Source organism: Chionomys nivalis, chromosome 13, assembly GCF_950005125.1.
Source record: "Chionomys nivalis chromosome 13, mChiNiv1.1, whole genome shotgun sequence".
In the NCBI taxonomy this organism is placed as follows: Eukaryota; Metazoa; Chordata; class Mammalia; order Rodentia; family Cricetidae; genus Chionomys; species Chionomys nivalis.
Genome location: NC_080098.1, coordinates 9,333,407 through 9,348,342, shown reverse-complemented (window position 1 = coordinate 9,348,342; position 14,936 = coordinate 9,333,407). Strand labels below are relative to the sequence as shown.

At 40.7% G+C, this 14,936-nt stretch overlaps 1 protein-coding gene across 1 annotated transcript in view; it reads left to right on the top strand.

Moving 5' to 3' along the window:
* Apbb1ip (amyloid beta precursor protein binding family B member 1 interacting protein) overlaps positions 1-14,936 on the top strand; it is a 101,631-nt gene that overhangs the window by 74,577 nt on the left and 12,118 nt on the right. The window contains exons 8-10 of the mRNA XM_057787621.1: positions 23-109; positions 5,579-5,722; positions 10,683-10,793. Coding sequence (XP_057643604.1) covers positions 23-109; positions 5,579-5,722; positions 10,683-10,793 — 342 coding nt within the window. The remainder of the gene's footprint in view (positions 1-22; positions 110-5,578; positions 5,723-10,682; positions 10,794-14,936) is intronic.

The window sequence follows — 14,936 nt, the reverse complement described above, 5'->3', positions numbered from 1 at the left end:
TGATCTCTTATGTTTTATTTAGAATTTCTACTTGGATAACAAGGGGAAAAAAGAAAACAAGGAAACCAATGAGAAAATGAATGCTAAAAACAAAGAATACTTACTGGAGGTAAGCCTCACTTCGTAAAGCGCGAGAAATGCAAAGGACGTTTGCTGGACCTATTAAATTATTTCCCCACACGACAATGGAAAATCCTAAACGCTCCATAAAATTGTTTGTAAATGCTAGTTATTACCAAGTGATAGCCATTTAGATGATTCAATGGCTTTTTGGAGTCACCTGTAAAGAAGTATGACTTTAGACAAAATGGTTTGTTTTTATGAAATTGAATTAGGAATTCTTTCACTAAAAAGACACAAATCCTCATAAAACTCATTGTGACATATACAATTCACTTCAGAAGGGTTCTGTGGACTCAGATGTATGGATTTCCAAATCATTGTCTTTGGTGAGGCTCTTCAAGTGTGAGGTCTAAAGGCAGAGACGTCACTTAGGATGTGACTCTGCTCCTATCATGTAGTTCATGTGCTAATGGCTGGAACTTGCCTCTGTGCACCTCAATAGCAAATGGTATCATGTAGCAAATGGGATCATCACAGAGATCCACACAGGTGATAAATGCCCAGTGCCTTTGAAGGTCACCACTTGGGCACATCCCAGAAGTTCCCTGACAGTAGACGTCACTGGAAGTTATTAAGGCAACAATGCTAAAGACTGAAGCCCTCTTGCAGGTCTCGGTGACACACGGGCATCCTAGAGCCCCAGGCAAGCTGACTTGATTCACTCCAAATGTATGTTGATCTTTCTGAAATTATTAGACCTGTCTCTTGGAAGTTCACCTGCTGATGAACACGCACCTATGGAACCAATTTCCTGACACTAAGGAGGGCCATTTTCTGTTCCCCAATGGGTACACCTCCTGTGTTTCCATCACCGTCACGTTCCAGAAGGTCTAAACAAAAGCCAGAGCAGGTTGACCTTGTTGCCATTTCCAAGGTCCTGAACATGTTTTTCCAGGCCTGGTTCCGGACTGCAAATGCAATGGGAATTTCCACAGAGGTCCAACAATGAAAATGAGATGTCCTTTCTGCTTCCAGCCGCTAGACTCTAGAACAGAGATTCTCAGCCCGGGGGTCGGACAACCCTTTCATAGGACCTAAGAACATTGGAAAACACCTATTTCTGACGGTCTTAGTACTGAGACGCTGCTCCTCTGCTTGTCTCCAGGCAGGTCCACCCACATATGTGAAGACATCGTCAGTCCAAACCCATCACATACACCCTGAACATACAGGTGTGTGTGACAGGATTGGCCTCATAACATGTGTATGTAGTTCAGTCACGTGTGTAGAGAGCAGCTCCTCTGCTGAAAGCAGCAGCATTGGAGATAAAACAACACTGCATGCATTCTAATTATGGGGTCATGTAAAACCATGTACTGTATGATCATCAACTACTGCAAAATGTGTGTGTGTGTGTGTTTTCACATGTACATATATGTGTGTGTGTGTGTGTGTGTATAGGATGCCGATTGGCCTTTTTATATTCAGTTGTGGTAGATGCAAATATTAGCAAATCATAGAAAACTTTAATGACTGTGTCGCCTGAACTATGCTATCTCTCTTTTGAATTATTAAAGCTATCTTCATGTATTTCACAATATGCAGTTAAATATTGCTTTTTGATTAATCACTGTGCTTTAATTATGTTCCATTTGTAACAATGAAACTATATCTGCATATCAGATAGTTACATTATAATTCACAACAGTAGCAAAATTAGAGTTATGAAGTAGCAATGAAAATAATTTTATGGTTGGGAGTCACCACAACAGGAAGAACCACATTAAGGATCACAGCAGGTTGAGAACTACTGCTCTAGAATGATGAAAAACACCAGGTCTCCCCAAACAAGAGGATTAGAAATTCTCTGTCTGTAGGCAGAGACCGCTTGTTTGCTTCCCTGCCGCCCAGACCCGAAATAATCACACAAAAACTATATTAATTACAATACTGTTTGGCCAATAGCTTAAGCATATTTCTAGCTAGCTGTTACATCTTAAATTAACCCATTTCTATTATTCTATGTATTACCACGAGGCTCATGGTTTACTGACAAGGTTCAGGGACATCTGTCTTCTTCTGTGGCTACATGGTGTCTCCCCTGACTCTGCCTTCTTTCCTCCTCTATCTGCTTGGAATTCCCACCTTGCTCTATTCTGCTAAGTCACTGGCCAAAGCAGCTTCTTTATTAACCAACGGCAATAAAACCTATTCACAGCATACATAGGGGAAATTCCACATCACTTCCCCTTTTCTGTCTAATTAAAAAGGAAGGTTTTAACTTTAACATAGCAAGATTACAAACAACAAAAACAGTTAGCAAGCAAGAATTATAGTTAAAATATTTAATCCAGTTACATTTGACAAATTAAGGAAAGCACTCTATCATCTGTCCTATATTTGTGAGTCTAAAGTTTTATGTCTAATCTATCTTTTATAATTATAACTATCTTTCTTCAACTCCATCAAAGACTCTAGAAGGATATAATATTACTTAAGTTAACAAAAACTTTATTGTAAGCAACTTTCAAAACTCTAAAGTTGGCAGAGACGTCTTGCAGCCTAGACAGTCACCCAAAGTTCTTTGGCAACATTGGGGCATCTACCTTTGGCCTACAGCCCCATAGTATCCAGCATACTTTTCCATGAAGCTGGAAATTTGAAGATCTGTTCTTCCTTGTAATGGCAAAGTTCATCAGTTGCTTTTTTCTGTGTCCTGCAGAATATCTGACAGACTCTTCCATGAAGCAGGTATCATGAAGGACTGTCTTACCTTCTTTAGGCAACTTCAGCAGTCATTTTCCTGTGGGTCCTGCATATTCAGTTCATACAGCATAACATCAGGCAGTCCAGACAAGAGCAGTTTCTAGACCAAATGGCTAACAAACTCTGTAAGGAGCCTCTTTGATGCCTATCATCCTCTTGAAGTAGATTGGTGCAGCCAGGAGAAGATGTCTCATTGTCATGAAAAGTCCTAAGTTCTAAAAACATTTTAAAGGCCATATTCTGTTAGTCTTTGAAAGATTTGAAGAATAACTATCCATCTGAAGTGTATCTCTGTACATCTAGAAAACCTAACATGACTATAAGCTTGACTATTATAGATGACTATCTATTAACCTGTATTTCTTAATTATATATTACACTTTTAAATGAGCTGTACAAAGACAATACCCTAATCAAGAGCAGAAATATACATATAACAAAATTGACCTTAAATTTGCATCGATAGACCAAGATCCATACCAATACAAAGTATTCATCTCTATATCATATTCCCCTTTAAATGTAAACAAACATTTATAGACAATATTTGGGAATTGGGGCATAGTTCTCTCCAAACTGCTTCCTGCTTTTTGTTGGACAAAGTATTTTGGGGTGTTCATGGCAACCTTTCAGGGGGTCTTGCTTCATCAAACCACATTAGTCTGGAAAGAAACCACAAGTTCTCATCCTCCATGGAAACAAAAGCTCTTTTACAAAGCAACAAATCCTTAGACCCAAATTTTGAAGTCAAGACACCTTTAAAACATACATGTTGGTTTAGCTTAGCAGCCTGTACATTGAAATGTCTCTGTACTTAGCTCCTTCACATTCAAAAAATTCAAAGAAAACACAATAATATGCATAATCCAAACTCTCTGTGTATACTCCTTCTTTACGTGGCTTGGAATTTCCACCTTGCTCTATTCTGCTAAACCACTGGCTGAAACACCTTCTTTATTAACCAATGGCAATAAAACATATTCACAGCATACGGAGGGGAATCCCACATTATGTATCTATAATAGAACATTTGCTTGTTCATGAATGGATACAGTTGCATGAATAGTCCTTTGGATTAGATTTCAAAACCATGTATAGCTGAATGCAAATAAAAATCAAAATCTGTTATGCTATGAGAAATCTTCCTTGTTATGCTGTCAGCTTTGGGTCAAATATTTAGATACTCTTAATAGATGACTGACAAGCCAACTAATAACTGAGCTGGGGTGCCACCAGGAGGAAGGTGGAGAGATCTGTTCTCTAGTTCTGCACAGAGGTTTGCTCTGGAGGACGCAAATTAAATTATTTTGTTTTTCTAAAACTATACTGAGAAACTATATATATATATATATATATATATATATATATATATATATTGGTTTTTCGAGACAGGGTTTCTCTGTGGTTTTGGAGCCTGTCCTGGAACTAGCTCTTGTAGACCAGGCTGGTCTTGAACTCACAGAGATCCGCCTGCCTCTGCCTCCCAAGTGCTGGAATTAAAGGCGTGCACCACTACCGCCTGGCTGAGAATTATATTATTGAAAGAAAACAATAACTGGGTATCGGAGCAAAAAGATAGAATAATATATAATTGATCTAATTGCTTTTTAAAAAGAAATTTATGACGGTTTATACATTCCCATGCAAGTTTTATGTTTTGAAAATTTATACCTAGAATGCGCAATTTTCTCTTTATTATTATATTAATAATGGCCTTTCTCATGTCTAAAAACTTTCAATAATAAAATACTAATTTGTGGGCTGAACACATATAAAAATAAATAATAAAATCTTTTTTAAAAAGTCAGGCAGTGGTAGTGCACACCTTTAATCCCACCACTCAGGAGGCAGAGACAGACAGATCTCTGTGAGTTCAAGGTCAGCCTGGTCTAAAGAGTAAGTTCCACGACGGACTCCAAAGCTACTCAGAGAAACCTGTCTCGAACAGCCAAAAACAAAAAAACTTTTCAAAAAATACTAACTTATTTTATTATAGAATTATATAATTTTAGCCAGGTGGTGGTGCCTTTAATCCCAGCACTCAGGAGGCAGAGGCAGGCGGATCTCTGTGAGTTCGAGGCCAGCCTGGTCTACAAAAGATAGTTCCAGGACGGGCACCAAAGCCACAGAGAAACCCTGTCTCGAAAAAAAAAACCAAAAAAAAAAAAATAAGAATAAGAATTATATAATTTTACTACTTAATGGCAATAAAATGTTAACTCTCCTTTTTGGTTTGTTTGTTTTGAGATAGGGTTTCATTGTATATTCCAGGCTTGCCTAGAACTTACTAACCCAGGCTGACCTTATAGTCATGGCAAGTCTCCTGCCTCAGCCTCCCCAAGTGCTGAAATTATGGGCAAGAGCCACCATGCCTGACTAGGGGTTCCCTTACTTAAGTGGAAAGGAATTTTTATGTTCCAACTTATCATAACATTAGAAGGCTTTATTGAATACTTACCTTATAATATAAGATTATACTCACAGACAAAATGTAACTAATACTCCATTTTTACAAAGACAGGAACTGAGATTTAGTGATCCACAGGTAAAAGCTCAGTGGCCAGGAAGTTTTGGCATGGAAGCCAGGACCCTGGACCCCTGACACTGTGTTCTTCTTTCCTCCCCATAGCAGACAGCATAAACTAAAGAAAATGTGTTCAATCCATTTCCAACAGAATTGACTTAAACAGGGACTATTATTTAAATGTGAACAGAACATGTGTTTTATGCCTCTGGATTCCAATTTCAGGAAAGTTTCTGTGGCACATCCGTCATTGTACCGGAACTTGAAGGAGCTCTTTATTTGAAAGAAGATGGGAAGAAATCCTGGAAACGGCGCTACTTTCTTCTAAGGGCTTCTGGAATTTATTATGTTCCCAAAGGAAAGACAAAGGTCAGTCAGCTTTTCATTACTATAACAAAACACCTGAGATAATCGGATCTAAGAAGATGTTTATCCCGCATCTAAGACTCAGGAATCATCACAGAAGACGGAGTAGAAAGATTGTAAGAGCCAACGGAACAAGGAGCTTGCTGTGAGGCTGTGTCTCCTATGAATATCAAAAGCTACACCCATAAAGTCTAACCAGCACGACTGCATAAACATGCGTGAACAGGACAGTAGGGGCTTGATAAATGGCTCAGAGGTTAAGAGCACGGATTGCTCTTCCAGAGGACCTGAGTTCAATTCCCAGCACCCACATGGCAGCTCACAACCTCTGTAGCTCCCATTCCAGGGGATCCGACACCTTTACACAGACATAAATGCAGGCAAAACACCAATGCACATAGAAAGAAATATTCCTTTCTTTAAAAAGGACAATAGTCGTGGTTAATGTGGACAGGGGAAAGTCCAAGGAGCTTCAGCCCTATGCAAAGAATAACAGCAACTAGGAATGTTGAGAGTGGAGAAATAGTCTTGCCCAGGGACAAGCACACCACTTGGGTTTCCAGTACCAAATAGTCAGCCCTGAAAACTTACATAGAAATAACATTATACAAACTGAGACCTTTGCATATGTGTATGCACATATATATGTTGTACAGGTAATGAAAAAGGGGCCATGAATTTGAAAGAAAGTAAGGATGGGAGGATTTGGAGGGAGGAGAGCAGGGAAATGGTGTAATTATAATCTCAAAAATTAAAAGGAGTAATTTTTTTAAAGACAGGTTTATTTTGGCTCAGTTTTGGAAATCATCCTATTGCTTTGAGGGACTAGGGAGGGAATGTGGCAGAGGAAGGCCTTACCTCAGAGCAGAAGCAAAAGAGAGGAGGAGCCAGAGTCCCACAGCCCCCTTTTGGGAGCACCCAACCAGCCCCACTTCCTGATGTCCCTACTGCCTCCTGGTGGTGCGTTAGCCTGTGGGCCTCTGAGGACCATTCCCAGTACAAACTGCTACAATCACAAGAGAAGATAATCTTAGCTACACCCTGGTTCTGTGGACTCTGTGGTACTACAAAATCTACTCGAGTACATGCTCTACAATAGGAACTTATAGACGTACATTTGAGTTTTCCACAGTTTTCTCTTGAGTATAAAGATAAAATCACATGAGCCATCAAGATGGCTCAGCAGGTAAAGTTACCTCCTACCGAGCCTACACTATTCTGAATTTTTCTTCATATCAACCCCCTTGTTCTGCAGTCATTATGATCAAACTTATTTTATCTAAATTCTTAGTGGTGTTACAAGTCTTAGAATCTACACTGAATTTTAAATTTTATCTTCTGCACAGTCGAATTGTTATCAGAGGTTCACTGAATTTGCTATACTTCTTAATTTATCAGAGAATTTTAGATGTCAATTAAATATTGCCTGGCAAGCTGGGATTATTGGCTCAAATCTACAAACAAGGTAAATTGTTATACTAAATCTAATTTTAACAGAGGCTCTGATCTTTAGCCTTTGCTGAGACTTTTCTTGGAGAATTGGGACAGCTCATTTTTGTTTACCTATTAAAAACTTTAAAATATACCCCTGTCTAGGGTAAGCCAAGTGCAGGACTTTGACAAAGAACATATTTATGGAGTGCATATTTCCTCTAATAAGGTTTACCCACCTCCCAAAACAGGTGGTCATCACTAGTGAGGCGATCCCACTCTCTCTGTGGCTATTGTGGGTAACTCTTGATGTAGGCAGGTGTCACCCCACTTTGACCCGATACTTCCTACCTCTGCTACCTTTGCTCCAGTCTCACACGGGACATGCAGCATCGTCCCACTAGACACGCAATATGTCCCACAGATGATTTGTTTTGCTTTACAGCAGATATGTCCTAAGCAGTTAAATATAAGACATATAAATACGCCCAGGACAGACAGTTCACTGAGTGATACAAGCTGCGTTCATATTAGAGTTGAGCAAAGTATCTGGTCATTACCATGAACACTGGGATGGAGGCCAGAGGAAAGTCAGCAGGACAGTCACTGGGAAAAGAGACAAAAGCACATTGTCCACAACCGGCGTTCTTGTCTCACAATACAATACACTCGCCTGGAAAATGACTGTGACTGAACAAACTGGCCAAGTAAGAGATCATTTTGGTTTATACAAGCAATATGCAAATGAGACATAATTTAAGACTTGCAGAGCAGGAGTGACAAGTGTAGAATATATGGTAATAAGCAAAAATGTTCAAGATGTATATTGCATAAACTAGAAAAATTAACATAGAAATTGTTTTTTATCAATCTATGGAAATTACAGTTACATTCTTCTTACTTAAAATTCCAAGACTGGTTTCAAAATTAATCAGAAAGAAATACTTCTGACTTTGAAAGAAGACCCCTTCCAAAACTGTGAAAACCATTGATCTCTCAGATCAGTGGGTTAAACATCCAATTACAATGAAAAGAAAGCAGTTAATGAACAGATAAAGAGCCAACTATGCGGGGAATTGAAGAGCAGAATCATACAGTAGTGGGGACACAGTGTAGAACCCAAGACAATAAACAATTGCACACCCATTTTCAAAAGTTCTCTACGCCAGCCGACGAACCAGCTCAAATCCTAGTTCCATCAAGATGTCTTTAGAAAAACTATTCTAAAGCCATAAAATAAAATGTGAGTTGATATTTTCTTAATCTCAGTGCACAAAGACATTTCTTAATCAAGAATAAAACTCAAAATTACAAAGGAGAAAATCAGCAGTGTTGACTACACAGAATTGTTTTAAATAACTCTATAGATGAAGATACCAAACAAGGCTTTAAGGGCTAGCTACATAGACATTTCCAACATGTATGAACAAATGTAACTATTCATCATATGTAAAGACTTTAACAAATCAAGAAAAAGCTAAACATGTGTGCAGGAAAAAAAAAAAGCTTGTTAAGTGAAAATTCCCAGTTTAAAAAAAAAAAAAAACAACGCCAAATTAGCTTAGTGAAAGCTGTTCCGTGTAACCAGTACAAGTTAGCAGCTATTACTTCCTCCACTGAGATTGGTGAAATCAGTAATACTGACAATGTCGGTGAGGAAGGTGGGAAAAGGGGACTTCTTCTTGGAAACAAAGAGCTGGACTGTGGAACGGCACAGCCGAGTTGAGCATCATTTACCACGTCCCGTGCACTGGACAGCAGCTGCACCTTTGGTGGTCTCTCCACAGAAATATTTACTCACTTACACGTGTTTTTATAATGGCAAAAGCTGGATTAGTCTCGATCAGCTACAGCACAATAGTTAACCAGTTTTATCTATGCAATGGAATATTGTGTAGAAATCAAGAGTCAAATAGCCATTCGTGTATCCTGGAAAGTTAGAAACTATGTCCCAACAAGGCAGGGAACGCATTCAGGAAGCAGTGTTTGCAGTGAAGTCTCTCTTGTGATTTAAATGTTTTAATATGTTTATTAATTTTTTGAGAATTTCATACAATTATATTCACCTCCCTTCCCTAAACTCCTCTCAGATCTACGTTTGTTCCCTAATCTCTGAACTTTTGGGGTTTTTCTTGTTTTTGTTTTTCAAATCCTCAGGGGTTTGGCCATCCTCAGGTAGGAGCATGGCTGACCTACCAGGAGTGATACCCTTAAAGAAAATTGACTCTTCCTCCCACGGCGGCTTTGTGCCGCTTCCCCACCCCATACTTGGATTTTGTCTGGCTTTGGCTTGCACAGGTCTTGTGCACAACATCATACCTGCTGGGAGTTCACGCATGCCACTGCCCTGCTGAGTCCAGAGAGCAGTTCAGTCGCCGCTGCCTTTGGCTCGTACAGTCCTTGTTTGAGCTTGGAGTAGAGACCTCCCTGGAGCACATAAGACCTTGGGTTCCATCCCCATTGAGAAAACAATTACATGCATAAATATGTGTGCACACATGTGCATATGTGTATATATGTATAATATGTATATACGGATATATAAATATAGGTATAAGTGAGTCCATCTATGCCTAAGACCTATAGATAGATGAGATATAGATAGATAGATAGATAGATAGATAGATAGATAGATAGATAGATAGACAGACTCCTAAATGATGTTCTTTCATCGTATTTATCTATTAATCATCTATCTATCAGTCTATTTTATGTGTGTTACCTCTAAGAGGAAATTAATAAACAAGAGACAGGGAAAGTTAGTAAAAGAAAATGTGTACTGTATAAATCTAACTGTGGTGAATGCATGTTGTTTTGTAATTAAAACTTCAAAACCCCTTAAAAATATAAAAGAAGATTGCTCTGCCATGCATAAAGGGGTAAGTTGTCCTGTATGGTGACCTACATTCTTTATTCAACATCTAGATGGGGGTTCTGGAGCATACAAGAAAGGACAAGGCGAATAATGGAACAAGCGTGTGATCCAAGTGAAACCAAATGTGTAGATTAGAGACTGCCATCTTCACAACACATTTTATCCACAGAGGAGAGGTCTCTGTTTCCATGGCAACCCTGCCAGCCTGAGGAGAAAGCAGGACAGAGTGTGGAGTGTGTGCTGATTTACAGAGCATCGAATTTAGCTCTCATTCTTCATCCTGAGGGAACTTGCTTTTATTTTCTAATGGTCAATTACAAACTGTCACTGATTTCAAATAGCGAAGTCTCCAACAGTGGTCATCTTGCCATGATTGGATCAGTAGCAACAGCACACGATCAGCCTGTTCTGACTCCCACAGTCCACAGCAGACACTAGGACAGCAATGTCATCTTTCATCCCATTGCGGGGCAGACAGCAGCTGTCTGAGGTCTTTTATGTAGGTTTGACTTAAAGAAAACTGTGCAGGGAAGATGTCCATATATCTTTAAATTCCCTATTTTATCCACGGAGGTTAAACCCTTTGTTGCAGCATCAAGAAGAATCTGGGGAAATGAGTAACTACCATCTCAGAGAGATTGTTTCCCTGTCTTTCAGACATCCCGAGACCTGGCATGCTTTATACAGTTTGAAAACGTTAACATTTACTACGGGGTTCAGTGCAAACTGAAATACAAAGCTCCCACCGACCACTGCTTCGTTCTAAAGGTAGGTCGTGAGTTACTGAGTTAGACTTCCGAGCCATTTCACTTATTACTCGCTTCTAAGAAAAAGTGGTCAATGTGATTTCTTAAATCTCAAGTATGATATCATAAAATGTGTAGTTTTAAACCAAAATAACAAAGTGATGTGATATCTATCAATTTGTTGTGTACTTGAAAGCCTGTTGTCTGATCCTAAAATTTTAAATCTTTCTGGGCCTTTATCAATTCAAGAAATGTAAGTTCCATATTTTGAGCAAAACAATTTAAAATTTCCATTAACAAAACAGACCAGTTTTCAATTCTTTACTTATTTTATTCTTGTTCTACTGTACAAAGTTTTTTGAAATTATCTTGCCAATGTTTCCTAGAAAAGAAAATACAGAAAAGACTTTTAAAACTTAGAAAGAATTACCCAGGTTGTAAAACTTTTTTTTAAGTCTCATGTATCCCAAACTGGCCTCAAGGTGGCTGTGTAGCCGAGGCTATCCTAGGGACCTGATTCTCTTGCTGTGTAGCCGAGGCTATCCTAGGGACCTGATTCTCTTGCTGTGTAGCCGAGGCTATCCTAGGGACCTGATTCTCTTGCTGTGTAGCCGAGGCTATCCTAGGGACCTGATTCTCTTGCTGTGTAGCCGAGGCTATCCTAGGGACCTGATTCTCTTGCTGTGTAGCCGAGGCTATCCTAGGGACCTGATTCTCTTGCTTGCACTTTCCGAGTACTGGGATTGCAGGTGGCTCCCACCATGCCAGGTTTAGGTTCTGAAACTTTTTAAGGGGCATATTGTTGGGAGGAAATATGTATTATCTGAAATTTGATGTAGCTTATATGTTTTAAGTTAGCATCTCAGTCCATCAGATCAGTAGATAGTTATTTTACACCCTCATTGATGTATTGAGTGTCTTTTGGCCTCCAGAACGCTGGACTTAAGACCTAAATAAGTTTGTTTGCATTTGTTCTTAGTTTAATATCATAATAGCTAATCATATTCAATTTTCTCCATTAACAATTACCATTGCTTATTATAATCAAATAATTGCCTGGAATTCTTGGCTTCATTAAGGACTCAGTATTTTGTAGCTTTTATTTAGATTTCCCGGTCTTTCTGTTACTATGTAACCTCAATAATTTCAGCAATCGTGAATCCCATGCCAGCCTAGTCGGCACGATACCATCCCTGTAGTTCTCAGCCATAGTCTTTTGATTCCTGGCAGACATGCCGTGATGTCTAGAGACATCTTGTATTCATAACTTGGAACAGGGACCAGATACTACTTTCCGGCATCTAGTAGAAGTCAAAGCCATCAGATATCAGTACTGCACAATACAAACCCGCACCAAAGAATAGCATGGCCTCAAATACGGGCATTGCAGCTGTTGAGAAATCTGTACTCATTGGCACCCAGAACCATGGCTTAAAAAGGGGCTAAAGCAAAACAGAAAGCTAGATTCATTCCCTTACTCGTGTATTCAGTAATTATTGTACGGCAGCTATCTTCTGCGCACATTCCAGGGGCAGAGAACACAGAAGTAAACACAATGTACAATAATCCCTGTTTCCATCGAGTTTATGGTCAGTGTGAGGGACTGACCATGAAGAAAAATGTAATGTGTTGTCATGTAAAAAATAATACAGCTGGGAAATTGATACAGAGCAGGGTAAGGGGCAGAGCCTACTAGGGCCAGGGTTCCCTTGGGCGGGGTGGTCAGGGGAGAATAGTGGCATTTGACAAAAGACATAAATGAATGTGACAGGGCAATTGTGACTGAGGGGAAACTCTCCAGGAACTGGACCCTTGAGTTCTAAGGTGGAGGTCAGAAGGAGGAGAGCCGAGGAAAGCGCCCTGCCTCCTTCTGGGTTTTGCGCACCCGTGCCCACTGCCCGTATTGAAAGGACTGTGAAGATAATGGGGAACAGTTACAAAGCGTTTTGTTCATGAAAGTAGAATTGAGATTGAGCTCTAAGTGGCCGAATCAGGATGAGAGTTCAGTAGTGTGGCTCCGATGCTGCTCTTCCCCACTATTGGTGATGGCACAACCCAGGAGGATGCCAACAACCTGGTGCCTTTCCTTATTCTCATAGACCTCCACTCAGATGAAGTCAGATCCTTGACTTGGCTGCCAAAAGGATTTTAAGGGGTGACTATTTGAAGTAGAGTTGGGGTTTACTTAGAAGAAAAGTTAGCATACATTTAAGCACAGGACTGAGGGAAAGAGGATCTCAGTGAAGTGATAAGAACACACTGCAGCGTGGCTGTGGGAGTCATGTCCATCTTAGTGACTCTCATGCTGAGAAAACCCTTCTCTTTTTCAGTAAACGAGAGCGTAGGGTAGTTCCAAAGGTACCTTAGGGTGGGACTACAATCTCATAAGGCAAAAACATCATCCACAAAGATTGCACAAGGTAGTTAAAACATGCCTTTCCTGTAAATAGGGTTTCTGCTGCAATTCCTAGAAAGCTTCTGGTTTACAGCCAAGAACAGAGGAAAGACCATATACAATTGGCCTAGTTGTGCTGGAGTGTGATCTGTACCATACTGCAGAGTTCTCTGAGAATTCAGATTCCTAGCCACAGCTCTAGCCATTACCTGTATGCAAAATATTCCAAATCTGTGGCAGTATATTCTCACCTTCTCCCACCTGTAGTGACTAGAAACTCAACGGCTCCTCTCCACCCTTACCTCTCTCAACAATCCCTCCCAAACTAATGGTCCCACCACCCTATAGTAATTTCCTATTCACTCCTTCCCTAACACACTAATAACTAGTTGACTTAAAACAACAGAGATTTAGTGCTCTTGTATTATAAAAATCATAATCAGGGCTGGGAACAAACACTTATTATGCAAGCCTGACAACCTGAGTTTAATATCCAGAACCTTGGTGGTAAGAGGGAACTGGTTCACATAAGTTTTCCTCTGACCTACACATAGGACACAGACACACACAAACTGACAGACAGAGACAGACAGACAGACAGACACACACACACACACACAAATCAGCACTAGAGCCTGGCATGGTGACTTCTATCACTAAGGACTCTGCAACAGAAGGGTCACAAGTTCAAGGCCACCCTGGGCAACTGAGACCCTGTCTCAAAAAGGAACAAAGAAAAAAGCGGAGGTAAATTTTAGAAAAATCTAGAGATATCTGTTCTGTGCCTTTTCCTAGGCTCTGGAAATTTCCCGTAGTCCTTGCATCCCTTGTCTTACTGCTCCAGGCCCAGTGCCCCCGCATCCCTTGTCTTACTGCAGCAGGCCCAGTGCCCCCGCATCCCTTGTCTTACTGCAGCAGGCCCAGTGCCCCTGCATCCCTTGTCTTACTGCTCCAGGCCCAGTGCCCCCGCATCCCTTGTCTTACTGCAGCAGGCCCAGTGCCCCTGCATCCCTTGTCTTACTGCAGCAGGCCCAGTGCCCCCGCATCCCTTGTCTTACTGCTCCAGGCCCAGTGCCCCCGCATCCCTTGTCTTACTGCTCCAGGCCCAGTGCCCCCGCATCCCTTGTCTTACTGCTCCAGGCCCAGTGCCCTTGCGCATTGGCACACGCTCAGCTCATCGTCACTGCGCATGTCTGTGTCTGTTTCTTCTCCTCTTCTCTAAGGAAGGAGAGCCACAGGATTTAGAGCACACACTAGTTCAATATGACCCCGTCTTGTTGAAGGGATCAGGGCCCCTTGTTCCATCCCGCCCAGCTAGCTTACACCCAAAATAATCACACAGAAACTGTATTCATTTAAACACTGCCTGGCCCACCAGCTCCAACCTCCCATTGGCCAACTCCTACATCCCAAATCAACACATTTCCATCAATCTGTGCATTGCCACATGACTGTGGCTTACCGGCAAGATTATAACCGGCATCTGTCCCAGGCAGGAGATCCATGGCATCTCTCTCTGCCCTCCTCCCTCCCAGCATTCCATTCTGTCTACTCTGCCTACCTAAGGGCTGCCCTATCAAAAGGCCAAGGCAGTTTTTTTATTCAACCAATGAAAGCAACACATAGAAGAACCTCCTACACCACGTCTGACCCTGACGATGCCTACAAACAGGTCTCATACAGAGCAGGGCGACATTTCTTTTTTTTTTTTTTTTTTTTTTTTTTTTGGTTTTTCGAGACAGGGTTTCTCTGTAGCTTTGGTGCCTGTCC